General features: G+C 39.5%; 2 protein-coding genes and 1 non-coding gene across 4 annotated transcripts; 1 reads left to right on the forward strand and 2 right to left on the reverse strand.

Moving 5' to 3' along the window:
* The first annotated feature begins 8,366 nt into the window (after positions 1-8,366).
* LOC110930817 (sucrose nonfermenting 4-like protein) lies at positions 8,367-17,788 on the forward strand. Of its 2 annotated transcripts, none has more exons than XM_035989780.1 (13): positions 8,367-8,620; positions 8,776-8,854; positions 10,144-10,329; positions 10,443-10,577; positions 10,675-10,734; positions 11,189-11,278; positions 14,311-14,409; positions 15,040-15,181; positions 15,977-16,144; positions 16,229-16,292; positions 16,411-16,480; positions 17,233-17,329; positions 17,529-17,788. In XM_035989780.1, exons 1-13 carry the CDS (start codon positions 8,553-8,555, stop codon positions 17,627-17,629), a joined length of 1,359 nt encoding a protein of 452 aa, XP_035845673.1. In that variant the 5' UTR covers positions 8,367-8,552; the 3' UTR covers positions 17,630-17,788. The 2 variants fall into 2 exon arrangements, with proteins under 2 accessions (XP_035845673.1, XP_035845672.1); XM_035989779.1 differs by having other exon boundaries at positions 8,369-8,620; positions 8,767-8,854.
* Positions 17,789-20,090: 2,302 nt separating this feature from the next.
* Positions 20,091-20,172, reverse strand: TRNAS-AGA. The gene has a single exon. It is a non-coding gene; the product is annotated as a tRNA-Ser (tRNA).
* A 1,040-nt stretch (positions 20,173-21,212) lies between these two features.
* LOC118491730 (calcium-dependent mitochondrial ATP-magnesium/phosphate carrier protein 2-like) lies at positions 21,213-27,087 on the reverse strand. Its single transcript, XM_035989781.1, has 4 exons — positions 26,191-27,087; positions 23,831-24,607; positions 23,671-23,761; positions 21,213-21,789 (listed from the first exon to the last, which is right to left on the reverse strand). Exons 1-4 carry the CDS (start codon positions 26,618-26,620, stop codon positions 21,597-21,599), a joined length of 1,491 nt encoding a protein of 496 aa, XP_035845674.1. The 5' UTR covers positions 26,621-27,087; the 3' UTR covers positions 21,213-21,596.
* Between the last annotated feature and the right edge of the window lie 504 nt (positions 27,088-27,591).

Genomic DNA, 27,591 nt, shown 5'->3' on the forward strand with positions numbered 1-27,591 from the left:
TAAGCAGAGACTTAGTAGAAATGTCGTCAAGAGGAATGGGACTAAAGCCCGTGGTAAATGGGAATATGAGGGAAACCTAACTTAGTTGACTGGAGATCCCAAGATCTAAGTTCAATAGGACAACTTAATCATATTACCAAAAGGGAGTCACTGTGGGGGAGTACCCCAAACAAACTAAATAAAAGGGAGTTATATATACTTCCTAGTCCATTCCAATCAGTGACATGAAGTGAGGTTAAGCATTAAGTTGTCCTATTGAACTTAGATCTTGGGATCTCCAGTCAACTAAGTTAGGTTTCCCTCATATTCCCATTTACCACGGGCTTTAGTCCCATTCCTCTTGACGACGTTTCTACTAACTCTCTGCTTAAGCCTTTTGTAAACGGGTCCGCAATGTTATCCGCTGATCTCACATAATCAATTGTGATAACACCCGTTGAGAGTAGTTGTCGTATCGTGTTATGTCTATGTCGCATATGCCTTGATCTGCCACTGTACATCAAGCTTTGAGCTCTACCAATCGCTGATTGGCTATCACAATGTACACATATGGCTGGCAAAAGCTTTGGCCATCTTGGAATATATTCCACGAATTGACGTAGCCATTCCGCCTCCTCGCCTGACTTATCCAAGGCGATAAATTCATATTCCATTGTGGATCTCGCTATGACCGTTTGCTTAGAAGACTTCCAAGCAATAGCAGCTCCTCCAAGTGTAAACACGTAACCACTTGTTGATTTGGAATCTTTATTATCCGATATCCAGTTTGCATCAGTGTATCCTTCGATCACTGCTGGTTGTCGGGTATAATGCAGTCCATAATCTCTTGTGTATCTTATGTATCTAAGCACCCTCGTGATAGCTTTCCAATGATCCGCGCACGGATTGCTTGTGTATCTACTTAGCCTACTCACCGCGTAAGCCAAGTCGGGTCTAGTACATGTCATTAGATACATTAGACTGCCAATAATTCTTGAATACTCTAACTGAGCAACTCCATCTCCTTTATTTTTCTTGAGATGTTGGGAGGTATCAACTGGAGTTCGAGCTACACTCGTATCTCCTGAGTTGAATTTTTCAAGAATTTTATCCACATAGTGAGATTGACTTAACACAAGACCATCTTGGGTTCTTATCATCTTTACTCCAAGAATCACATCCGCTAAACCCATGTCTTTCATGTCAAATCTCGCTTTCAACATGCTTTTAGTAGCTTTGATAATTTTATCATTACTCCCAATGATAAGCATATCGTCTACATAAAGGCATAAGATCACATAACCTTCATTTGTGTCTTTGAAATAAACACATTTATCGCACTCATTTATTTTGAAACCATTGTCAATCATGACATGATCAAACTTTTGGTGCCATTGTTTTGGTGCTTGCTTCAAGCCATACAAAGACTTGACGAGTTTACATACTTTACCCTCTTGACCTGGGGCGGAGAAACCTTCAGGTTGCTCCATGTAAATCTCTTCTTCTAAATCACCATTTAGAAATGCGGTTTTAACGTCCATTTGGTGAACTTCCAAATTTCTTAAAGCCGCTATAGCAAGAACCAATCTAATTGAGGTTATGCGCGTCACAGGCGAGTAGGTATCAAAGCAATCTAGACCTTCCTTTTGTCTAAATCCTTTAATTACCAACCTAGCCTTGTACTTATCAATACTTCCATCAGTTTTCATCTTCCTTTTGAATATCCAACGATATCCAAGTGGTTTGCAACCAGGTGGAAGATCTACTAACTCCCAAGTATGATTTTGCAATATAGAATCTATTTCATTTCTTATTGCTTCTTTCCATTGAGGTCCTTCTGAAGAGGAAAACGCTTCGCGATATGTAGTGGGCTCGCCCTCAACCATATAGCTAACGAAGTCTGGACCGAAGGATTTTTCAACCCTTGGCCTTTTACTTCGCCTGCGATCACTTTCTTCAACCTCAGGTTGTTCATGTGTCTTATCATGAACTACCTCCTCAACTGGTGTAGAAGAACTCTCACCTACTTCAAAAGTAGGTGTTGATGACGTTGCATGTGTTTGTCTTCTCAAAGGAAACACATTTTTAAAGTAAGACACAACGTTAGGATTCACCTCCATGATAGTGTTTACGTGTACATCAGGATTCTTGGACTCATGTACAAGAAAGCGATGTGCACTACTTTGATGCGCATACCCAATAAATATGCAATCAACAGTTTTGGGTCCTATCCTAAGAGCCTTAGGAGGTGGTACAACCACCTTTGCTAGGCACCCCCACACTTTCAAGTATTTGTATGAAGGTTTCTTCCTTTTCCATAACTCATATGGAGTTTCGTCTCTCTTTTTGAGTGGTATCTTGTTCAAAAGATAATTAGCCGAGAGAATGGCTTCCCCCCACATTTCCTGGCTCACCCCAGAACTTATCAACATGGCGTTCATCATTTCTTTCAATGTGCGGTTCTTTCGTTCCGCCACGCCATTTGATTGTGGAGAATAAGGAGGTGTACACTCATGTACAATGCCACTTTTTGCGCATAAATCGGCAAAAGGTGCAACATATTCGCCTCCTCGATCGCTTCGCAAAGCTTTTATCTTCTTTTGAAGTTGATTCTCAACTTCATTTTTGTACAAGATAAATTTACTTATTGCTTCATCTTTACTTTTTAATAAATACACATAGCAATATTTAGTACTATCGTCAATAAACGTGATGAAGTATTTATTTCCACCTCTTGTCGGTACCGCTTTTAAATCACAAATATCGGTGTGAATTAAATCAAGGGGTTTGGTTATTCGTTCAACCGATTTCGATGAAGATCTTGTAAGTTTGGATTCTACGCAAGTTTCACATTTATAGTGTGAATCAATATGGAATGTTGGTATACAATTTAAATTGATTAAACGGCGTACTGAATTAAAATTGACGTGACCTAATCTACCATGCCATTTATTCGAATCAGAAAACTCAAGCATATAAGTAGAAGTAGTAGCAATTTTATTCATGTTCTTGACAGCCATTACATTCAATTTGAACATACCATTTTGGGCATAGCCCTTGCCTACATACATTCCTCGTTTAGTTAGTACAAATTGATCGCTCTCAAAAACTAAACGAAATCCAAACTTGTTAAGCAACCATCCCGAGACTAGATTCTTGCGCAAGTCCGGGACATACAACACGTTGCTTAGAGTGAGCTCCTTCCTTGAAGTCCACTTCAAGATCACCGTTCCTTCACCCATGATGTCAGCGGTGGCTGCATTTCCCATATACAGCTTCTCTTCTCCAGAAAGCGCCTTGAAGGTGGTAAAGAGGCTTTTGTCTGCGCAAACGTGACGGGTCGCTCCCGTATCAACCCACCATCCTTTTGGAGTGTTGGTCACAGTATTGACCTCATCCATCATCGCGTTTTTGTCAGAAATCATTGCCACCAAAGGCATTCCGTCTTCATCCACCATGTGCGCACGCTCACGCTTTGGTTTCTTACATTGGTTAGCCCGATGCCCCGGCTCGTCACGTTGTAACAAGTCCCTTAGAACGTCTGAGGTTTCTTTTTCACAACCCCTTTCTTCGGTCCAAGGTTGCTAGCCTTTGCTTTCCCTTTGTCTTTTTTCGCCTTGCCCTTCACGCCCTTAGAGGATTGCCCATGCTCAACCAAATTTGCGCTAGCACTCGTCTGCGCAAGGCTGCCTTTTAGGGCAATTCTATTGTCCTCTTCAATCCGAAGACGAACAATAAGGTCCTCTATAGTCATCTCCTTCCGTTTGTGTTTAAGATAATTCTTAAAATCAACCCAACTAGGAGGTAACTTTTCAATCATCGCTGCCACTTGGAATGTCTCGCTAAGTGTCATGCCTTCCGCAGAGATGTCATGAAGTATAATTTGGAATTCTTGGACTTGATTCATAACTGTTTTAGAATCAACCATTTTGAAATCCAAGAAACGGGCTACCACAAATTTCTTTGTGCCAGCATCCTCCGTTTTGTACTTCTTGTCCAAGGCATCCCAAAGATCTTTGGAAGTCTTGACATTGTAGTACACATTATACAATGCATCCGAAAGCCCGTTTAACACATAGCCTCGACAAATAAAATCCGAGTGCTTCCAAGCCTCTACCGCGCTCAGAGCCTGAGCGCTGGTCTCCCCTTCCGCAGGTTGGGGAGCGGATTCAGTTAAGAACCTCGCAAGGTTCATGGTGGTCAGGTAGAAGAACATCTTCTGCTGCCACCGCTTAAAGTGTAGACCCGAGAACTTCTCGGGTCGTTCAGCGTGATTAGCCACTGTGGACGCTCCCACAGTGGTGGCATTCAAGAGGGTTCCCGTCACAACATTTGTGGTGTTGTTAACGTTGACATTTTCGTTCGACAGGCTGAAAAAATTAAAATTTTAGAGTTAAGTCAAAAATTCTGATTTACGCAAAAACCAGAAGTCAACTATTAAATTTTAATTTTTACCACAAATTTACTGTTTAGGCTTCTAAGTCCAACTTTGAAGACAAAAAACAGAAAATTATTAATAATTAGAACTTACTGATTGGCTTCTAAGTCCAACTTTGAAGATCAAATCAGAAAGTTTTAGCAAAATTATAGGACAATTCTGAAGTAATCAAAATTGTTTTCAACCAATGTCGCTCCTTTGAAGAAGAAAACAAAAAAAATCTGTTTTTTAAAACACAAACTGAGTGAAAACAAAACTAGTTTGAATCACAGACAGAACGGTTTTGATTACACGAACGGTTTTAAAAATTTGTTTTAAGATTGTAGGAACCGTTCGCCTAAACAAATAAAACAAACAAATTTTTATTACTGATTACAATACAAAAATTAAGAAAGCAAAATTACAATACGATTACAACTGAAATAAAACCAAAATACAAGAATGGGGTAGAAGAAGAATGGCTGAGGCACGTGTCCACACGCTTCCCTTAAAACAAATTCTGAGTCTCCCAAGAGTACTCGTTTTGTTTCCCAGGGTACAACAGCCGAAGCAGCGTACTGCCGGAGTTCGCCTACAACCTGAAGGTTACCTTGAAGAGCAGCAAGTAAAGATCAGAAAAAAAAACTCTAGAGAGAAAGTTGAATAGCTGTTGTGTAGCTGGGTTTTCGTGGTGTCCTCTACAGCAAGGTATGGAGCTGTATAAAGCTGTATTTATACAGCTCCCGGTTTGAAACAGCCAAAAACGAATTAAATGAGAGGTTTAAATTGCATTAAACGTCTTAAATGCAATTTAATACGTCATTTAATTCTCAGTCAAAGCTTATTAACTCGTCAGTTACGAAGCTGGACTGAAACTGCACTGTCATTCAATGCTGGAAGCTTCTGCGCGCGCGCCCAGGTCTGCATGCCCATGCGCGGTGCGTCCTCTTGGCTCACTGCCATGCGCGCATGCGGCACGTCACCATGCACTGTGCGTCCTCTTGGCTCAAGTCCATGTGTGCGTGCGCCACGTCACCTGTGAGCCTATACGAGCGCGCCACACAGTCGCGCCGTATTGGCTCACTCCGGTGCGCCGCGCACGACACAGCAGGACCCATGCACCATGCGCGCAACCGCGCCATGTGTACTCGCGCGCGCATGCGCATGACTGCCACGTCATGCGCCGCATTACCTACCACTTGGTCCTTGCAACCCTTGTGCTCCACCATGCGCACGCGGTCAAAAATACAAAGGCGGCTCTCAAGCGGCTCGCGGCGATGCGAACGTGCGAAGTGCAAAGTGCGCCATCAAAGCGCCACATTGCGCCTCATCACCCACGCCACGCGCGCGCGCGAGCGTGTGTGAGTGCGAGTACAGTTAGGGTGCTCTGCACCCTTCGCGAGGACACTAGTGTGTGCTTCCATGAAACAATAAGGATGGAGAGTTCCACCTTAAATACCCATTTAAGTTCCATCTCTCCTCCGATGTGGGACAAGGTGCTACTTTCCCTTTAGTTTCAGCATTGAATGTTCCAAACACCCAACTTTGAGCATCGATATCTCGTTCATCTTAGCTCTGTTTTGGACGTGGTTTAGTTCGTTGCGAAGCTCTTCCAAAATAGAACACAAACCCACAAATAAATATATAAAACCCGCTCATTTTATTATATTTATTTCTAGTCCAAAATAGGAAAAAATCATTTTCCTATATTTGTGAAAAATGCTATTTTCACTTATTTTTCCAACATAAGGTGTTGTTTGTTTTTGAAGAGGTAAAAGGTCTGGAGTCTGCGGACCACATCTGCAAACATCTGCAGGAGAAGAGGTGGACCAAAGGTCTGCAGTCTGCAAGGAGAAGACTGTTTGCTTTTTTTACTTCTACAAAAACCTTGTTCTCTTCTCACAACACACACAGACAACATCTCCTGCTCACCCACACCCCCATTTCATCTCCCTCTTGTCGTCGATGACTGGTGGACCACCAAGAAGAGCCGCCGTAGCAACGGTGGTGGTTTTCGAAATCCCGGTCACACACCCACCCTTCATCCTTTATACACACCCCACCCCTTCTTTGATCGGTGCAATCAGCGACCACCACCGTCTGGTGGTGGTGCGATAACGAGACGAAGAGAGAGAGAGACAGAAAAGAGTAGAACCGAAGGGAGAGATACACGAAGTAGAAGTGACGGCCGTGACGGAACTCCGACGACGGCAGAACCGCCGTGTGCGGCGGCGTGACGGAAATCGAGATTTTTTTTCCGGTAACTTTTCAAGCTCTTTCCTTGTTCTCCTTCATTTCTGTTAGATCTTCTTAAGATCCGAGTGTGATGATGTTGATGTTTCAGGCAAGAACCCGACGGCGGCGGCGGTGATTCCGGGAGCCGGGTGTCGGAGGTGGACGGCGGAGGAGGTGGTGTCGGAGGTGGTGGCATAGGAGGTGGTGTCGGCTGGAGGGAGAAGAGGGAGAAGAGGAGAAGAGGGAGAGGAGGTTTGAAGAGGTTTAAAGACTTGGGTTGATGTCTGTGTGGGGAAGAGGTGGAGAAGATGTTTTTAGTGAGAAGCTCTTCAAGAAAACAAACAAGCTGTAGGACCCAAATGTCTGCGCGCGTCTGCCCGACGCAGACATAAGTGCTCAGAAGAGCTTTTGCCCAAAAAACTAACACCACCTAAATCTCTGCAGTCTGCAAGAAGAAGACTGTTTGTTTTTTTTTTTAACTTTTGCAAACTGCTGAAATAAACTGAAATATAAATAAACTGATTTTATTTAACTTAAAAGATTTTTTAACATTCAAACATAAATAATAGTTATACAATACTGAAATAATATTCATAAAAACACAATAACCACTTCTGTAACCTGCATTTCACTAAACTCACAAGCAACACTCAACATCACAAAATACTCACAATAATTCACCAAAATCAACGAGTAATCAACAAACTTCAAACATCAACAACACACCTTCAATCTAAACTACTTCCGTAACCTACATTTCACTAACCTAACAATCAACACTACAACATCACACAACTACTCATAACAACTCATCAAAAGATTCTTCTTCGCAACATCACTAATTTCAGCATCTGATCCTTTACAGCAACATTTTGCGGGAGGCAGAGAAGCGACGGAGTTTGATGTCGACAGAGGCAACGAAGGGACGAAGGGGGTCGCCGGAGGAAGATAAGCGGCGGGAGGTGGGGTCGACGAAGATGTGGGTGGCGGAGGAGGTGGAGGTGTCGGCTGGCTGGAGAAGATGAAGGTGTCGCCGTGGAGAAGAAGGATGCTAGGGTTTTGAAATGTGTTTTGAAAGAGCAGAGGAGGTCTGGAAGAGGTTTGAAGATGTGAGGCCAGGTCTGTGCGAGGAAAAGGTTTAGAAGAGGTTTTTTAATGAAATCACTTCCAAAAAACAAACACGCTGCAGACTCAAACGTCTGCGTACGGTCTGTATGGGGCAAACATAAGAGGTTTGAAAGTGCTTTTTCACAAAAAAACAAACACCCCCTAATATGATGCACAAGACTCCCACATACATAAAGTCCTGAACGTAACACTCCGACTCGAGCCTGTTTATTTAATGCATAAGATTTTATAACACTTTATAACCATTTAACAAATTTTATCAACTCTTTTAATATTTAATGCATAAGATTTTATAACACTTTATACAATTTAACAAATTTTATCAACTCTTTTAAAAAGTTAAAATCAAAACATTAAAAATTAAATTATTATTATAACACTTTATACCATTCAGAAGACGATGGCGGCGCAGTTTGTTGCCTGTCTACCTGTTATGCCTATGTAATTTGCGATTGGAATGAAAATCAAACTTATTATATTTAAAAAAAATATTATTATTTTATTATAGAAAAAAAAGAAAAAAAAGGGTTGAAGCAACTTAGGAACATGACACGAATATATAAAAAAATACATATATATTTGTTTCTCCCCTGTTTTCCAGCTCTGAGAAATCGAGGAGATTCTGTTTTCTAATTGGCTAATGATCTCCTCCAATTTTTGTTTTCTAATTATACCCAGATTTCTTTTCTGTTTTTACACAATTTTCGCCGGCAAGATCCACAAAAAGATTTGATTTTTGTCGATCTTTATTAAATTCCCAATTGCTGCATACACTCAATTTAGGGCACAAAAGATGGTTCACACCCACTTTGTGTGGTCTCATGGGGGCAATCAGGTGTTCTTGTGTGGGGATTTTACTGGGTATGTTGTTAATTTCAGTTCTTATGAGTTTAATTTGTGTTTAATTGGTTGATTTTGACTTTTTGATTTTGGTCAAACACACAGTAACACACACACACACACACTATAATTTATAATGCAAATGGTGGTTATATTATTATGTGAAGGTGGATCAGATATCATCAGATGGTTACTGTTGAGGGTTCTTTGACAACTTTTATGACAATTTGTGATCTTCCACCTGGTTTGCATAAGGTAGTTTCAACATTTTTATTTTTGCATGTTCATTTATTGGATTTATTATTTTATTTTTAATATAAGGGGCCGGTGGTGAAGCTTGACCCGAATGATAACAGGGGGTCGAAAACGTATATACCCAAAAATTTCTATAGAACCGGGGGTCGAAAACGCATATACCCAAAAATTTCTATACGAAAGTCACATATATAACACTACTGAGCGAAAAGTTTGGGGGGTTGGGCGCCCCCCGGCCACCTTCTAAGCTACGCCCATGTAAGGGGCAGGTTCTAGTCGTGGAAACAACCTCTTGTAGAAATTTATTTAGGCCCGAGTTGGCGTGAAACGCGTGGACCGGTGCATGCGGGAGCCTTGTGCTCCGCGTTTGCCGTTTGATATTTAGTATGTTTAATACAAATTGTTTGTAAATTGTGATGGATGGTTAGATTAGGGTCATGCAATAGATAGTTAGATACACATGTATGTCATCGTATGGGCCGTATGATAGGCGAAAATGGTCGTACGGGTTGTGTGACTTTGTCAGTGGTCACGTCAGTCACTTTTGTGTCAGTGCACCACATTATACGAGCCGTATGACAAGGACAAAATGGTTAGCGGACCAAACGACTTTGTCAGTGATCACGTTAGTCCGTAGTTGTCAATAGCGGTCGCTATAGCGAATAGCGTACGTATAGGTCAAAGGTCGCTACAGGGTATGTAGCCATAAATAGCGGGAATTCTGTTATTTTTTAATTATAAACAGCGATTAAATATAGCTATAAAATAGTTGGATTTTAGGTTTTTGTTAAATATACATGTAAAATAACGCTATTTTAAATTTTGATATGATATACGTATATATATTTTTTTAAATTTTCTAGTGTATCGCTATTCGCTATGTAGCATATAGGTACCTTATCGCTATTCGCCATCAACAAGTATGCGTCAGTCACATTTGTGTCGGTGCACCACACGTCATACAGGCTGTATGGCAATGCGAAATTGGTCGTTGGATCGCATGACTTTGTTAGTGGTCACATCAGTCATTTCATGTAAGTCAATGTCAAATAGATCATATGGGTCGTATGGTTTCGCCCTCACACGACCCGTATGACCATTGCTTGTCATACAACATGTATGATCATTTTCTCCTTCTCACACAGCCCGTATGAAACGTCAATCGTGTTTGGATATAGTGTTAGTGATATTTTCTTTAAACCTTAGATTATTAACGAGCTGTAATCGCTTAATTTAGTGGTTGATTCTAATTTTTTGTTCGTTTTTTGGGCTGCAAATTGTGAATGAAGTTCAAGTTCTTTGTTGATGGTGTGTGGAGGATCGATGAGATGCAACCAATTGTCGAAGATGAATATGGTGTTAATAACGTTGTCGTTGTGGAACAACCCGCACTTATACCTCAAATATATTCGATAAATGACGGTCAGTCAATCATGCATATTGACGGTTATAACGGTAGAAATCATGCCGATGGTGTAAGTATCCACATATCATTTTCTTGTGGTTTGTAATATTTATAAAGTATAAACAAAAAATAAAAAATAAAAAATAAAAAATGCATATTTTTACGATGATAATATGTTTTTAGGCTTCACCATCAGGGAGCGTTCCGAACGAACTAGAGGTGGAGATAACGGGTGATGACATAGAGACCACTACTCGTCGTTTGTTTAAGCATTTTTCAACTTATAAAGTATACGACTTGATTCCCGATTCAGGAAAGGTTTGAATGCATTTTCTTAATATCTATTTTGTTTTTATAATAAGCTTTTTTTATATATATATTTTTTTAAATCATTCAAATTGTCTTTGTAAATTAGGTGTTTGCATTGGATGACAATATGACAGTCGAAGAGGCGTTTCTTGTTATGCATGAAGAGGTAATTTACCGTCATCATTATGGGGCTGTTTTAAATTATTGACTAAACTTCCGTTTTGCTCCCTGTGGTTTGGTCACTTTAACGGTTTTGCCCCAAACCTTTAAAAATAGCTATTTTACTCCCTGATGTTTCGGTTTTGTTGCCAGTTTGCTCCCTGCGGGGAGCAAAATGGAAAAACAAACAATTTGGATGGAGTTAGAGGCGGGGAGCAAACTAGCAACAAAACCGAAACATCAGGGAGTAAAATGGCTATTTTTAAAGGTTTGGAGCAAAACCGTTAAAGTGACCAAACCACAGGAAGCAAAACGGAAGTTTACTCTAAATTATTTCGTCATAAAATCTACAAAATTATGAAACATACATATTCCAGGGTTGCTGTTTTTACTAATTTTTATATATTTTCTAATTTTTTGGAATTTAATCGAATAAAATTTTGATTATTTGCTTACTTTAGGGAGTCGCTGTTGCCCCCCTCTGGAATGCAGCCAATATACAGATTTCAGGAGTGTTAACTGCATCTGATTTCATTATGTTTCTAATCGAGGTATTATTTTATTAATAAAGCCGAAAGAACATCTAGGTTGTCAACTTAAATATTATTAATCTTGCAACAAATTTCTATTTTTTTTAACTTGTTGTTATTTGATTGAAATTTCATAAAAAAACTAGTAGTCAACTTTAAAATTAGACTAAAATGCCCGGATAGTCCCTGTGGTTTTGTAAAATAACACCCATAGTCCCCAACTTTTGGAAATTACACCGGTGCTCCCTGTGGTTTGACAATTTGTTACTCGGATAGTCCCTGGAGTGAATGTCCGTTAGTTTCTCCGTTAAGTCCATCTGAAATTACTTATTTACCAGGGGCGGATGTATGTAGTAACAAGGGGTAGCCTCCGCTACCGCTTGATCAGAAATTTTTTGACGTTTTTAGTGTAACTTTTGGAAAAATCTGACGTTTTTTCGATTTCGTTACCGCCTATTTATAAAACGTTACCGCTTGGTCGGAATCCTAGATCCGCCACTGTTATTTACCCCTCCCTTTAAAAAATAAAAAAACATATATGATTTATTAAAAGTGTGGGGTCCACCTTATTTACACCTCCCTTATAAACAACCGGCCACCATCACCATAGCCACCCACCTCCACTAACACAATCAACAACAACCATCATCGAAACCCAACCCTGTAAAACCCTTAAATCGAAACAATTTTTAAAATGAAGTTATTTATAAGTTATCACCTATTGCTATTAAAATCCTAGTTTTGTCAAGCATTATCTCTTCAAGCCCTGTGAAATGTTCAAAATCATCCTCCAATTCTTCACCGCATCATGGGTATGCCCCCTATATCTGTAACTGTTCGTCAGTTGCAACTGTTTCTCAACGACAACCCAAAACCAGGAGTCCCCAACTCGTCGCATCGGAATATGTTGATCTTACGATTCCCCATATTGTCAGGGGTTCAGGGAGGAGGTGGTGCAGCGGTGGTGCGGCGGTCGGGGGTTCAGGGAGGAGGTGGTGCAGCGATGGTGGGTTTAGGGTGGAGGTGGTGCGACGTTCGGGGGATTCAGGGAGGAGGTGGTGCAGCGGTGGTGCGGCGGTCGAGGGTTCAGGGAGGAGGTGGTGCAGCGATGGTGGGTTTAGGGTGGAGGTGGTGCGACGTTCGGGGGGTTCAGGGAGGAGGTGGTGCAGCGGTGGTGGGTTTAGAGTGGAGGTGGTGCGACGTTCGGGGGGTTCAGGGAGGAGGTGGTGCAATGGTGGTGGGTTTAGAGTGGAGGTGGTGCGGTGGTCGGGGGTTCAAGGAGGAGGTGGTGCAACCATGGTGGTTTAAGGTTTGCAGATTGGGGCTTTTTAGGTGGTGGGGTAATGGTGGCATGGGTAGGGCTGTAAACGAGCCGAGTCGAGCCGAGCTCGATCCGGCTTGAGCTCGGCTCGAACTCCATTCGAGCTGACTCGGCTCGAGCTCGAATTTAAAATCGAGCTGAGATTTGAGGCTCGAGCTCGACTCGATTAAAATTCGAGCTAGCTCGGCTCGGCTCGATCTAGCTCGAACTAACAAAGAACCGCCAAATTTACTACTTAAAAAGCCCTAAAAATGAATTTTTTCATAGACTAAAGGCCATAATTAAAATTATATTTAACCAAATGGCTAAATATACAAAGTATAAATAATTAACTCACTTTGTACATTTATTTACCTTATTTTATAGGAGAAATATTCCCTTAGTTTTTATCTTATGAGCGATGTGGGACAAAAAAATGAAGGATGTAAACCTTATCGAGCTGGCTCACGAGCTCGCGAGCCGAGCCAAGCCAAACTCGAGCTCGACTCGTTTACAAACCGAGCCGAGCCGAGCTAGCTCGTTTACAACCGAGCCAATTTCGAGCCGAGCTATTTTCGAACTTTTTTCGAGCGAGTTTCGAGCGAGCTTCGAGCCACGAGTTTTTTGAACACCCCTAGGCATGGGTGACGGTGGCGTTGTGATTGTGGTTGTTACAGTGGTTGCTTGGTGGTGTTTGGTAGATGTGGTGTGGCATGGTGGTGGTGACCGGTGGTTTAGTGGTGGCATGGTGGTGGTGACCGGTGGTTTTGAAGAGAGATGCACAAATTTAGAGCGGGAGGTGGGGTGGGGGTGGGGGTGGGGGGTGGGGTGTTATATATTGTATTTAATAATGAATAATTAATTGTGGGGCCGAATTGATATTTTAAATGATTAATTAGTTTTTTCTTATATTTTAATAAAATCAAGGGGTAATTTTGTCATTTTACATGGATTTAACGAAGAAAACTAACGGACATACACTCCAGGGACTATCCGATAACAAACTGTCAAACCACAGGGAGCACCGGTGTAATTTCCAAAAGTTGGGGACTATAGGTGTTATTTTATAAAAGCACAGGGACTAAGATTGTTTTCCCATATATCCTTCTAAAAGTTCAAAATTTTCATGTGTGTGTATTCTTTTAAGTTTCATGATATCATATTTATCGTTTTGCGCTTCGGTTTAGACCTTGTCGGCTTGGTGCACTTCTCGCTTTTTAAAACCAAGATAACAATCTGTTTCACTAATGAGTAAAATGCACGGATAGTCCCTGTGGTTTGGTGAAATTTCACCTTTAGTCCCCAACTTTTCAAAATTACACTCTTAGTCCCTATGGTTGTTTGACAAGTTGTTACTCGGATAGTCCCCAAAGCGGATGAAGGTTACTCGGATAGTCCCTGTGGTTTGACAAGTTGTTACTCGGATAGTCCTTGTCATTTCACATCCACTTAACCAGAAAAACTAACCTCCATCCTCTTTGGGGACTATCCGAGTAACAACTTATCAAACCACAGGGACTAAGAGTGTAATTTTGAAAAGTTGGGGACTAAAGGTGAAATTTCACCAAACCACAGCGACTATCCGTGCATTTTACTCTTCACTAAATAAACAAATAGGAAGACAGTTCTATTACTATGAATTATGTCAGCGTATAACCTGTTATAAGTAATTTATTTTATTTTGATTGCTGTGAAATGGGTAAATATGATATTATTATTTTGAAAATACCCCTAAAAATTATTAATCTTGTAGCTTCAAAGGAACCGAGCAATGGCCACTGTAAATCAATTTTCTACAATATCTGCATGGAAAGAAGGGAAGCTTCAACTTCAGAGAAGACCTTTGGTCCAAGTAAGTAACTTGTTGCATAATGAACGGGTCGAATTGGGTTGTGTTATATCTCAAATGGGTCGAATCCAAAAATTTTTATTGAAACAGAAATGGGTTGAACAAGTTTAAAGTCGCCAAAGTCTATTTTTATTGTTATTGCAATCATAAACAATGTTCTGAAAACCGGACCAGGAACCGGGGGCCTGACCAGTCCGGCTCACCCTATCAAGCCATTTTGAGTCGGGCCAGCCGGTTGAACCGGATTTTCATTAAAAAAATCCACTTTTACCTTATTTATTTTTATAATATTTACAGCATCACCCGGTTCCTACAACTGGTCCGACCGGTCCTATCAATGAAGCGGTAAAGAGACCAGTTCGACGTCTGGTCCGGTCCTGAAAACATTGATCATAAATCATAATTAACGCAATAACTACGATATATAAAAACACAAGTTGTATAAATAGACCCAAAAAAAGGTGTTCGAAGATCCCCCCCCCCCCCCCCCCCCCCCCCAAAAAAAAAAGGAAAGTGATCCGTTTCAATGCCAAACCCAACCACTCAAAACTGGTGATGGCTGCTATAATCACTTTGAAGACACATCCAAACATCCAATTATCGTTTTTTTTTTTCTTTTCTTTTTGAACTCAGATTCATCCTGATGATTCCCTCAATAAAGTTGCGGTTGGAATCTTGGGAAACCACATATCGTCAATTCCCGTTCTATATGTTCCGGAAGGTTCCGCTTGTCCACAATTGCTTCATGTTGCATACCTTAGTGGACTCTTAGAACGTACGTTTCTTTCGTCAAATAACTTTGTTTCATAAAAAGCGCTAATCGCATAAAAAAGTAACCAACTTTGTTACGAGATCTCTATTTCAGGTTCCCGTAATTTTTCTTCCCATAAAAAAAAAACATTATAACTTACAAATTTTTATTCAAACTTTCAAAATTTTATCATTAAATAATAAAAAAAAAGGAAAATTGGATTTTAATTAGCCCAGTTATTACATATTGGCCGGCAACAGTCTCAACTTTTAACCTATTTTCTCCCAACGATCCCATACTAACTGAAAGTTAACCCTGCTAGTTTTACCTGACGTAGACTGCCACATAAGCAATCCATGTTATCAAAACTTTGCCACATAAGCAGTCCACATCATCAAAAGTTTGACTTTTTGACCCATAAGAAGTCCACATCATCAAAACTTTGACTTTTTTGACACATAAGAAGTCCACGTCACCAGAAAACTAACGGGGTTAGATCTCAGTTAGAAAACGCTCGTTGGGAGAATATAGGTTAAAAGTTGGGACTGTCACAAAATAATTCGTTAGTTGAGACTGTTACCGGCCAATACGTAATAGTTGGGATTATTTAAATCCAGTTTTCCTACAAAAAAGGATTACCTTTTATAGAAAGTTTTAATATTTGACACGTTTTTTTCTTGGAAAACCGTAGATCGTTTCCCTAAATAGAAGTCGGACCGAATTTGGTTACTTATTTATGCCTTTTTTTCATTATAATAGCTAGATATATTGTTAGTGTTCTAAACGTATATCCATTTTGAAAAAAAAATATATATATAGATATACACAGGCATTTTGAACATCGTATCGCGTATTTGCCACTTTTACAACGTTCAATCGCGGCTCTTCCAATTGGTACGTGGATTAGAGAAGTTGGAGGTGCACGGGAATTAAAAACGGTTCCCACTAATTGTCTTCTTAATGATGCTTATAGACTGTTAATAGACGGTGCGTATTAAGTGTTAACCTTTTCGTTTCTTGATTTACGTTGTATATCAATGTTGTTTTAATCCATCTCTTGATTTCTCGCAGAACATATAAGCTCAGTGCCCGTTGTTGATGATAAGCGGGCACTCGTTAACGTTTTCTGCAGGAGGTATTTTATTTTATTTTATTTTTTTTTTTACTTTTTTACGTTCGTGTTTATAACCTAAAAAGTTGTTGATGCTGACTCTTTTTTTTTTTTTTTTTTTTTTTTTTTTTTGTTTCTTCAGTGATGTTCTTTCGTTAGCAAAGAATAATGCATATCTTCATGTTCAACTTGATCAGACAACGATATCGCAAGTAAGCCTGGACCTATATTGCATTGCTCTACCTTTTTTTTCTTTAGTTTACAAAATTCTTAAATAAAATATTATTAGAGAAAAGAACTGTTTTAATTAAAATCGATGTTTTATTATATTTATATCGGGCTAATATCATAGAATGGCAACAATGCTTATTTAAATCAACAACTTAGGTAAAGCTTGAGCTCGGCTCGTAGGTAGTTTTTCAAACTCAGCTCTGGCTCGGCTCGTTTATTATTTATTAATTAATTTATAATTAGTTATATATATATATATTGTTTTATATATAAATTAGTTATCTTTTCATAATTTATAAATAGTAATTATTATTACGTAAATATATATTTAATATATTAATTAAAAATTATATAAACACTGGGCTCGTTTAGGCCCACGAGCCGGCTCGAGCTCGATAAGCAAAGCTCGGGCCCGGGCTCGTTTACTCAACGAGCTTGTTTTTAGGCTCGGGTTCGAGTTCGAGCTCGTTTAAGCTCGGCTCGTTCCGAGCTTTTTCTCGAGCCGAGCTTGAGTAGCTCGGCTCATTTGCACCCCTACCGACCGCCAAACTAAGTACATTGATATTCTAATGATACTTGGCCTTTTTTATATATAAAAAATAGGTTTAAAATCAAGTTAACTAACTTTCAGTTTAAATAGATCTATTGCCAAACATCAATCACACAAGAGTTTAAAATTGTGTAATTATTTATTATTATTATTATTATTATTTTTTTTTTTTTGTGTTTTTAGGCACTACAGCTTGTGGATACTAATACTCACGGTAGGTATGCGATATGCACACGCTCGGATACCTTGTACAGGGTCATTGGTCTTCTTTCCGATCCCGGTACAGTTTCTACCCTTTTAAGAAAATTGATAAATAATTTATAAAAGATATGTTATAAACTTGATTGAAAATGAGTTGTTAAATTTTAATCTAAATACTTTAATGGTATATATATAATGTGTCATACATGAAACGCAACTTTTTTTCATACACCTAGTAAAAGTCGTACGCTAAAACTTTTTTTTTTTTGTTGTTACAGGGATACGGCGTGTTGTGGTTGTTGAAGCGGGTAGCCGTTACGTGTTAGGTTTAATTACATTGAGAGATGTATTTAGTCTCATTTTTAGAGATTTTTCTTAAATATGCATTGTTGTCATTTGAATAGGGTTTTGGTCATGGTTTAATTATATGTAGAGGGGGTGGGTGTGTTTATACACTTTGTTTTTGTAATTATGAATAACACTCCATTACACTTTCAAATATCACATTTGATTAATATAATTATTTTTGAAGATATAATCATTAAATCCTTAATGTATTGACTGTCGCGGTACCACCGGTCAACTATTTAGTTTAGAAATGTCTATAGTTGTTGCTAATAGTCTTGTTTCAGTTTGTAACTGGTTCAATCATAAACTAAATAGTTGTTGCTACCAAACTCATGGGGTTAAATTAAACATGGATCACTGTTAGAAGTGCTTGAACGGGGGAGCGTCTTGTGAACAAGTAACAGTCGTTAGTCTTGTCACAATGAGAAGCAGTAGATTCTCCTTGTGACCGGACTCTCTGAGGTAAGAAAGAGTATCTGTTTTTGTGTGGACAAAATTACTTTTTGAGTCCTTATGAAACTCTTACCCTGCCTGAGGGATCCCCAATGTGAACTCTTACTGCTAAGGTCGTGCATGGGTGTTGCTAAGTTGCTTTTTGGGTTGCGGACTTGTCAACCCCATTTGATGGAGGATGCGATATCTCGGTTCGATGATGGCCTTAGAAAGGCCATAGAAGACATAGTAGTGGGTGGCGGCCCCTTCTTTGGTGACCTTCAGTGGCGTCTAGCATCTTTGCCAATGCGTCTAGGTGGTTTGGGCCTCTTCTCAGCCCGAGATGTTGGGGCTTATGCCTTTGTGGCGTCTAGAGCTCAGTCTTGGGAACTACAGGATCATATCCTTCGAAACGGTGGGGTCGTCGGGCTTGACCCAGACTATCAACAAGCGCTCGAACGCTTAAATGTCTCTCTCCCAGACTTGGATATTGGCGGTTTCTCTAACAAGGACACCGCCCCCTCGAAGCCGCAAAAAACTTTGGCGAATGCACTTTTTAGCAAAATCGTTCAAAGCCTGGGAGAAGCTTTTGATTTGTCACCCCGCCAGAAGGCGGTGTTTGAGTGTCTGAAGGGTCCCCATGCTCAGGATTTTTTGACCGTTATCCCGATTGAGGGGTTAGGACAATGCATGTCGGCAGTAGAATATAGAACCATTCTCAAATACCGGCTAATGATCCCTATGTACCCAGAAGATGAAACCTGCCCGATATGTCGTAAAGCTTGTATGGATAAATATGGGGAGCACGCAGTTCACTGTAAAGAGCTCCCTGGGTTTAAATATCGGCATGATTGGGTGCGAGATGTTTTGGGGGACATCTTAAGAAGAGCTGGGATTTCTGCTAAGAAAGAGGCCCCTGTGAATTTCCTCACGGACCCTATGGAAGGGAGATCTACTTTGCGACCAGCGGATCTGCTCGTCTTTGGCTGGGCTGGGGGGAAACATGCTTGTGTAGACCTCACGGGGGTTTCCCCTTTGGTTGGTTTAAGGGAAAACGGGTTTGTAGCTGGACTAGCAGCAAGAAAGGCAGAATCAAAGAAAGTGGATAAGCACGCTAAAGCTTGCGCAGAGAACCAACATGTCTTTATCCCTTTTGCCTTTGATACTTTTGGCTCCCTAGCGCCAGAAGCCATCAACTTCTTGACGAGGGTTCAACGGGTTATCCACAGCAATTGTTCGACCCCAAGGGGGCAGGGGTTTGTGTTCGGGAGGTTGGGGTTTGCAATTCAGAAAGGGTTGGCGGCGCAGCTTGTTGCCCGTCTACCTTCTGTTTTGATGTAACTTAACAAGTTTTCTGGTTATATCCTCTAGTTAGAATCGGTAAAAAAAAAAAAAAAAAAAAAAAAAAAAAAAAAAAATTGTCAATTGAATATAAAAGAGGATTAATGTGTTTTAGTGGTTTTAACTTCAAAATCAAAAAAGTTTAACGCTCTAAGTACCAAATTACAGGGACTCAAAAAGTAATTTACTCTTTGATTTTGGACTCAAAATGTGTGTTTAGATACACAAGGCGTTAAACTTATTGATTTTGGACTTAAAATGGTTTTATCCGTACACACACTCGCTTCATTCTAACCAACTGGGGTAGCCCAGTTGGCCACCGACACCCACCTCTTCCCAGAGGTACTGGGTTCGAGTCTTGGGAGTGACATATGTCGCCCAGGGTAAGAACTCGGCAAGGGGAAGTCACCGCGGAGCTAGCTTGGTCGGGTAGCGGCTCCCGGAGTGAGATCACTCCGACGGTTGGGAGGACCGTGCACTATCCCCCCCCCCCCCCACACTCGCTTCATTCTAGCTTATTTGCTTTCACTTCACGAATTTTTTGATGGCGTTCGGACCATTCATTGACTCCAAAACCCGAACTAATTGGGAGGGGTGTTAGCATGTTACACATCAATTGTAAACCTTAAACCCCATAACCTTATTTTCTTAACTCTAGAACCCAAAAAAAATGGACCAGACATGTCTTGTTCCAATATTAAAAAAGAAACAAAAAGAAACGTGGACGGCAGGATTCGAACCTGCGCGGGCAGAGCCCACATGATTTCTAGTCATGCCCGATAACCACTCCGGCACGTCCACCTTTTTGTTTTCTTTTTCTGTCGTTTGATTAATAGCCTTTTTTTGTTAGTGTTTGCTTTTAAGGTTATTGCTTCTCAATGTTTAAAAGTTGTTACTCATCTAGTAATTTTTAGTAAAAAATTTCGGATTAACGTGGAAGGAGCACTCATTACAGGTTATTCATGTATATAGTTTAATTTTATTTATATTTAATCTAACATAAAAGAATCCAATTAACGGCATGTCTTATTTAATTTATTATTAGTTATTAGAGTTAAATACCATTTTAGTCCCTGTGGTTTGAGTTATTTTACCAGTTTAGTCTAAAGTTTCATTTTTCGTCTGTGTGTCCAAAAAGGTTTCACTGTTGCCATTTTAATCCACTGGATCAACTTCATCTATTTTTTCTGTTAACGAGAAAGGCAATTCGGTCTTTTTATATGTAATTTTGTTAACTAGAAGAGCAATTCGGTCATATAAGATTATATAATATATTAGTATATTCGGTGTAGAAGTGGTTAGGTGGGTTCAAGTAACCAGGCAAGTATATCTCAAACCCACAAATTGTTCAAAGAAATCTCATACCTGTATTAAACGTTTCGCCTTTTCGGGTTAGGTTCAAGCCCGTTTACCATCCTTGATCTTTACACCTTATTTACAAGTTTTATATACTAAAATACACCTTATGTTGCTCCGAAAACCCTCTCGTCCGGCTAACACCATGCTCCAATAACTGCCTAGGCTATAAAACAAAGCATCATCCGGAGAACCGGTCTCATTACAAATGGAAGGAAATTTCCTCAATGACCAACCTCTGTCGTGAAAGTAAGTATTGGTAGCATGAGCTTAAAAGTCTAAAAAGAGTAGGGAACACAATGAATGCTACCTGACTTGTAGGGATGTATTTATACTATCAAGGTTTGAAAGAAAGGTGTAGATTTACAAGTAGATTTAGAGGGACTGTGAGCTAGCCGGTCAAAAAAGATTTTGACCCGTTGCTCATTTGTGGGCCTCGTGGCTATATAATCATGCAAAAACTCTATTGTAAACAGAGACTCGAGTCAAAAGAAAATAAAACGGTTCAGTTTCCATTTTACTGTGTTCAAGGAGTGTTGCACACGCGTTGAACAGATAAACACGACATCAATCTCATCATCCGAAGCAAGATTAACAACAAACCGTTGCCACTTGCATACATGTATTTGATGTAACAAAGAATTGGCAAGTCTAAATGTACTCAATTGGACATAATCTAGTATACCAGAACATATACATGGAGGAAATTCCATATATACCCCTGAAGATACTCTTCACTTTACAAAAACACCCTTCTTTTTCAGGGAAGTTAACACCCATCATGTAAACTCCAACAATGGGCATATTATCTATTTATTATTCTACTTTCATTCTCATCGTCGTCATCATCATCATCATTGTCATCATGATCATTCAAGATCTAGTGTCTTTTTCATTGCTTCATAAGCCATATATGTAATGCTGGCAGCTGGAATAACTTTCAAAAGATTTGGAAAAAGTCCTTTGTAGAAACCGCGTGCCCCTTCGTTTTGATAAGTTTTCATGAACACATCAGTCATCCCATTGTATGCATTAGCGCCACCATGCCGATGTGCTTGCATCCTGAAACGCATAATACGAAACGGGTCATTTTGGATTATATTTTTAGTAACGGGTCAAAGGATAAAACTAAAAAGTTTAGCTAAAAAAGGAAACACACAATTTAAAAAAGGTTGTTCAACGGATTCCAAAGTGTTTAAAAGCCTCCTAATTTGCTTTACTAAAAACAAAATATCGGTAACAACTTTCGAATTTATATCCAAAATAGTAAATATATTATCTTTTACTTTACATTACGAAAACGATGGTGGTCTGGCGGGTCAACCCCGTCCCCAACCTATTTTGACCCCAACCCGTTTGAACCGTCTATTCTTTTGCCACCTATAGAAAAAAAATGTGTACATTGGGGTAACAATTTCAGCCCATTTACTTATGAACGGGTTGATTCGGGTAAAGTTCTATCTACAATAGGCCAAATACGTAGACGAAGACTGTGGCTTACAAGAAAACAGGTCAAATGGAACGAGTAGATTCATGTTATCATTATATCTCTAACAAATGGGTTACCACCGGCGCTCCACAGCGGGTTTGAAACGTCGACAAAGATTAGCAAATCGCAAGAGTTAAAGTTGTTTGATGTTTTAGTTAAGACTTAAGAGGCTAAACATGTCATTATTAAAGTTGACGGGCTAAACATGTCATTACTAAAGTCGAGGGGCTAAATTGTTTATTATTAAAATTGATGGGCTAAAGTTGTTTTAGTTAACGGGCTAAACAGGCCATTATTAAAGCTGAGGGGATAAACATGTCATTATTAAAGTTGAGGGGCCAAAGTTAGTTGATGTGACAAAATAGCATCTTTATAGTATATATGCTAACAACCGTGAACTTCACGGGGCAGAAAAAATAATACGTTGTAAAATAATTGACAAAAAATTTATTATAAGCTTATCATCAACATATCCAAGTTGTTTATAAGCAAAAACTATCCAATACAAAACGTTTAAAAAAACAATCGATGTACTATGGATAAAACTAAACGAAAACATAAACAAATGATCAAAGATAAGTTTATCTTGTAGAACATTTGAAAAAAACAATCATCGCCTATAGAAATATAATGGGTCAAACAACACAATAGCTTAAAAAATAAAAGGGAAGTAGGGAACACGTCAAATAGGTCAAAAGTCACCCAAAGTTTTTTACTCAATAACTAATAAACCTTCCTAAATCATTTTATTCAAAAATCAAGATTATTTTGTAATAATCTTGGTTTTAAAAAGCGAGAGGCGCACAAAAGCGACGAGGTCTAAAATTGAGGCGTGAAGCGCAAAGCGCAAAAGCGGTGGGCTTTTCGTACCCGAGGCGCATGATGTTTATATAATTTATTTTATATATCCTATACATATCCCATAGGTTTTTAGCTTCCTTTAACCAAAATATAGCTATAAGTAAGGCTTTTATACCATTTTAATTACATGTACAAGTCAAAAAACCCAAAGTAAAACATTTTTATGCAGTAAAACGCCTAAGTTACATGAGGCGCGCGCCTCAGGCCAAAAGGCCCACAAAAAAACATCAAAAGATGCACCTTTTGGTCGCTTCCTGTAATTACACAAGGCGAGAAGCAAAAAAGCCCCAGGCCCTGAGCCTTGTTGCGCCTTGCGCCTAGGCGCGCTTTTTAAAACCAAGGTAATAATATAACTTCTGTAATCATATTGAACGCACCAAATCATAATAATATATTGTAATAATACAACTTCTGTAATCATATTGAACACACCAAATCATAATAATATATAAGAACTTTGAACAAAAAATTATGTTTTTACCCAACCCAACCCAACCCAACCCGTGTTCATGTAAAAAACAATCCTATTTCAACCCCTTACCCAACCCGCCGGACCCACCCATTTTACGCCTCTAGAGTAAACAAGTACCTACCTTGTCCTGACAACTTGCAACGGGTACACACAGGTGGCTCCAAGTGCCCCTGAAACAGTCCCACACCCCAATTGAGCTAGAGGACCAGGATCTGCAACACAAAACGCGCATCAGTTTTTAATATTCATAATGGTGTGCATAATGAGGAACGGGTTCATACCACTATCAACAAAAATATAAGTTTTCGACATCTCTTTCAACGTCTCATAAACAGCCAAGTCAATTCCCGCATACGGAATAATTCCAAGAAGAGATGGAACAATCCCTTTATAAAAAGCCCGCGGGCCCTCATGAACCCAAATATCCTTCGAAAGTTTCCCCAAACTCGGAACCTTACCACCGTCACAAACGTAAGTCTGTAACCGCGTTTTCACTAAATCCATCGGATAAATAGCCGTTTGCGCAACCGCACCCGCGATACCACCAGCCAGAAGCCGCCCTAAAGTTCCGATATCGTCCTTATCTCCACCACCGATGAAGTCCTTCAACAACTCGTAAGTGTAAAACTTTATCGCACTCTCCGGGGCAACCTTAACGACATTCAACCCGTTACCTCGAAAAAACGATAAAATCCCACCTTCCTTCCATATGTTCTTAACCGCCGGAACAATTGCAGCGTGAGTTGTTTGAACCTGTAGGGCGACTTTAAGACGGTCCAATGGCGCGGTGGCGGTACGAGAGGCGGCCCCGGCCACCCCGCCGGCGATTAGATATTTGCTGGCGTGGACATGCTTACTGATGCCAGCTGGAATGACAGCGTGTTCTCCTATATCTACTAGTGATACGCGTTCCCAATATTGGTAGATGTTTTCGATTGTTGCTTCATGTGGATAAAGTAGAAGAAAGTCTCGCCATTCTTCGAAAGTTATTATTCCGTTGTTATCTTTATCGACACGTTCGACAAAACTAGCTAATTCGTCATCGTCAAGTTCAATCCCTGCAAACAAAAAGCTGCCAGAGCTAATAAGATGTAGACAATTCAACGAAATGAAACACTGTTCTAAATCAGTAAATAAATACCAATATTATGTGTTGTATTTTCATTGTTTAGGGTCACTTGGTAAACAGACAATATATAGGTAACATTACTACTTACATAATGGAAAGAAGTTAAGTATTATATTTGATTTAGCAATTGCACTAGAAATCTAATAAGAACGCTAAAGGCTATGCCCATAATCTTAGTTGTGGCTCACACTGTCAACCAACAAAAACAAATGTATTTCACTCTGTGATATCTTGCAGAGGCAACATAACTATAGTCATTTACTCAATATGCGCTAGAATTTATCTTTTCATAAATGACGTCATACTCAAATCCCGATAATGAACCTGGAAAGATATATGACAATGACCAATAAGTGTCAACATCAGAGAGCACACCAGAAATCTAATAAGAATGCTACAGGCTATGCCCATAATCTTAGTTGTAGCTCACATTGTTCTCTAACAAAATGTCAAAAAAAGATGTATTTCACTCTGTGATATGTTGCAAGGAATGACATAAACTTAACTTAGTTATTAGATCAAAATGCTCTAGAATTTATCTTTTCATAAAAAGACGACATACTCAAATCCCGATAATGAACCTGGCAAGATATATGCCAATGAGCAAAAAAGTCTCAACATCATGAAGCACACCCGAAATCTGATAAGCAAGCCACAGGCTATGCCCATAATGTGAGTTGTAGCTCACATTGTTCACTAACAAAACAAAGTGCTCTAGAATTTATCTTTTCATAAAAGATGCCATCCCCAAATCCCGATACCTAATAAGCAAGCCACAGGGCACATGCTATGTCCATAATCTTAGATGTAGCTCACATTGTTCACCAACAAAACAGATGTATTATCTCACTGTTTAATATCTTCCAAGGGGCAACATAACTTTAGTTATTTAATTAAAATGCTCTAGAATCTATCTTTTCATAAAAGACACCATACTCAAATCCTGATGACGAACCTAGCAAAGGCATACAACAATGACCAATAAGTGTCAACATCATGAAGCACACCCGTAATCTGATAAGCAAGCCACATGTTATGCCCATAATCTCAGATGTAGCTCACATTGTTCACCAAGAGACAACATTACTTTACTTATTTAATCAAAAGGCTCTAAAATTTATCTTTCCATAAAAAGATACCATACTCAAATCCTGAAAATGAACATATGACAGTGACCAATATGTGTCAACATCATGAAGCACACCAGAAATCTAATAATCAAGCCACAGGCTATGATCCAAATCCAATGGTCCAGTACTCCAGTAGAAACTTTAGCGCACAAATTATCTTCTTTATGATCCACTGTATAAAGCTACAATACTATCATTCTTCAAAACACACCAATCCAATCACAAATTTTCACTTTATGAATCAAAGCAAGCACAAAATCTTATCAACCTTATCAACAGTACAGCATTGTTATTAAACTATGCATACAATTGGACCAGTTTCAAGCCAAATACATCAAACTATAAACACATAAATTAGAACTACGGTATAAATGTATAATACCTGCCTTAACAAGAGCATCATAAAGCTCCTCAGGCAAAATGCATCCATTATGCTCCACATCAATCGCTTGAAAAATCCGATACAATTCAAGCTCCTTATCATCCATATACCTCCTAAACTCCTGATAATCCACTCTTCCATCTCTATTCGCATCACAAACCCTAAGCAACTCCTTCGCATACTTATAATCCGACGGAATCTGCAACGCCGATAATCCTACCTCGATCTGATTCGAATCCAAATAACCTGCGTTCGACGTATCAAAAAAGCTAAACAAACTCCGAATCCTCGTCTCTCTCTCCTCCTTCGTCTCTCCTAACGCCGCTAACACGTGGTCCATCGTCACCGGTCCCGGCTTATTCACCGGATTACAACAGTTCGCCGGCCGGTGATGCTGATCCGCCGGTTGTTCTACCGCCGGCGACGCCATACGCACACAAATCAATCGTTAATCGCTTAAACTCATCACAAATCGTACCGAAAACCGAACAGATTGTACAGATTTACAGATTTTATAGATCTAGGGTTACAGATTCGATCGCTGATGACGTCATACGGTGAAAACAGTTACAAATTGTTGCAGATGATGCAGACTGTTGAAGATTGTTGTGGATCTAGGTTACTGAATCGATTGATTTGTGGAAGAATAAGGAGATTAGGTTGAAGATATTATTATTATAATTATTATTATTACGCAATCGCGTGAAGAAATGATTGAGGAAGAATGAAATGGATATTTTTGTGAGAGATTCTATAATGTGCGATTGTGCTTGTGAATGAATTCGGGTTGAGTTCGGGTCGAGTTTGGTGAGGTTTTCGGGTTGTGGTTATGGAGGTTGATTCATTTGGGGTTGGGGTTGAGATTGTGCCAACATGGTTTGACTTTGACAATTGAGTGAATTGACTATAGGCTAGACCTTACCAAAGTTATTGAATAATAATGTTTCTTTGACAATCATTAAGATTTTACGAGTCACTAAAGAATATTCTTTTTTTAGGTTATGCTATTTTAGGGCGAATATCGAAATAATAATAAGGTTGGTTGTGGAGGTTAATGATCTTGTTTTCCTTGTTTTCATTTTTATAGATTTTGATATGTTAAAAGTGGTAAGACATGGGTTTAGATTGAAGATATTGTGCAGTCTCGTAAAGTAGTCATTGAAGGAAAGGGATCATTCTAAGACCATCCGTAGTGGGGCGTGATTTTTAAAAAAAGTTGAAAAAAAACGCCCCAAAACGCCCCTACCCTCACTACACCCGGCGTTAGCCGGCGTTATTTTTGAAAAGTTTTGTTGGTGGCGTTTTATTTAAAACGCTCAAATTGGTTTGTACCACCTTTTGACCCACCAATCAAATTGCTTTATGCCTCTGACAACTTTTGATATAACCCTACTTTTGCAA

The sequence above is a fragment of the Helianthus annuus genome, chromosome 4 (assembly GCF_002127325.2).
Source record: "Helianthus annuus cultivar XRQ/B chromosome 4, HanXRQr2.0-SUNRISE, whole genome shotgun sequence".
Lineage (NCBI taxonomy): Eukaryota > Viridiplantae > Streptophyta > Magnoliopsida > Asterales > Asteraceae > Helianthus > Helianthus annuus.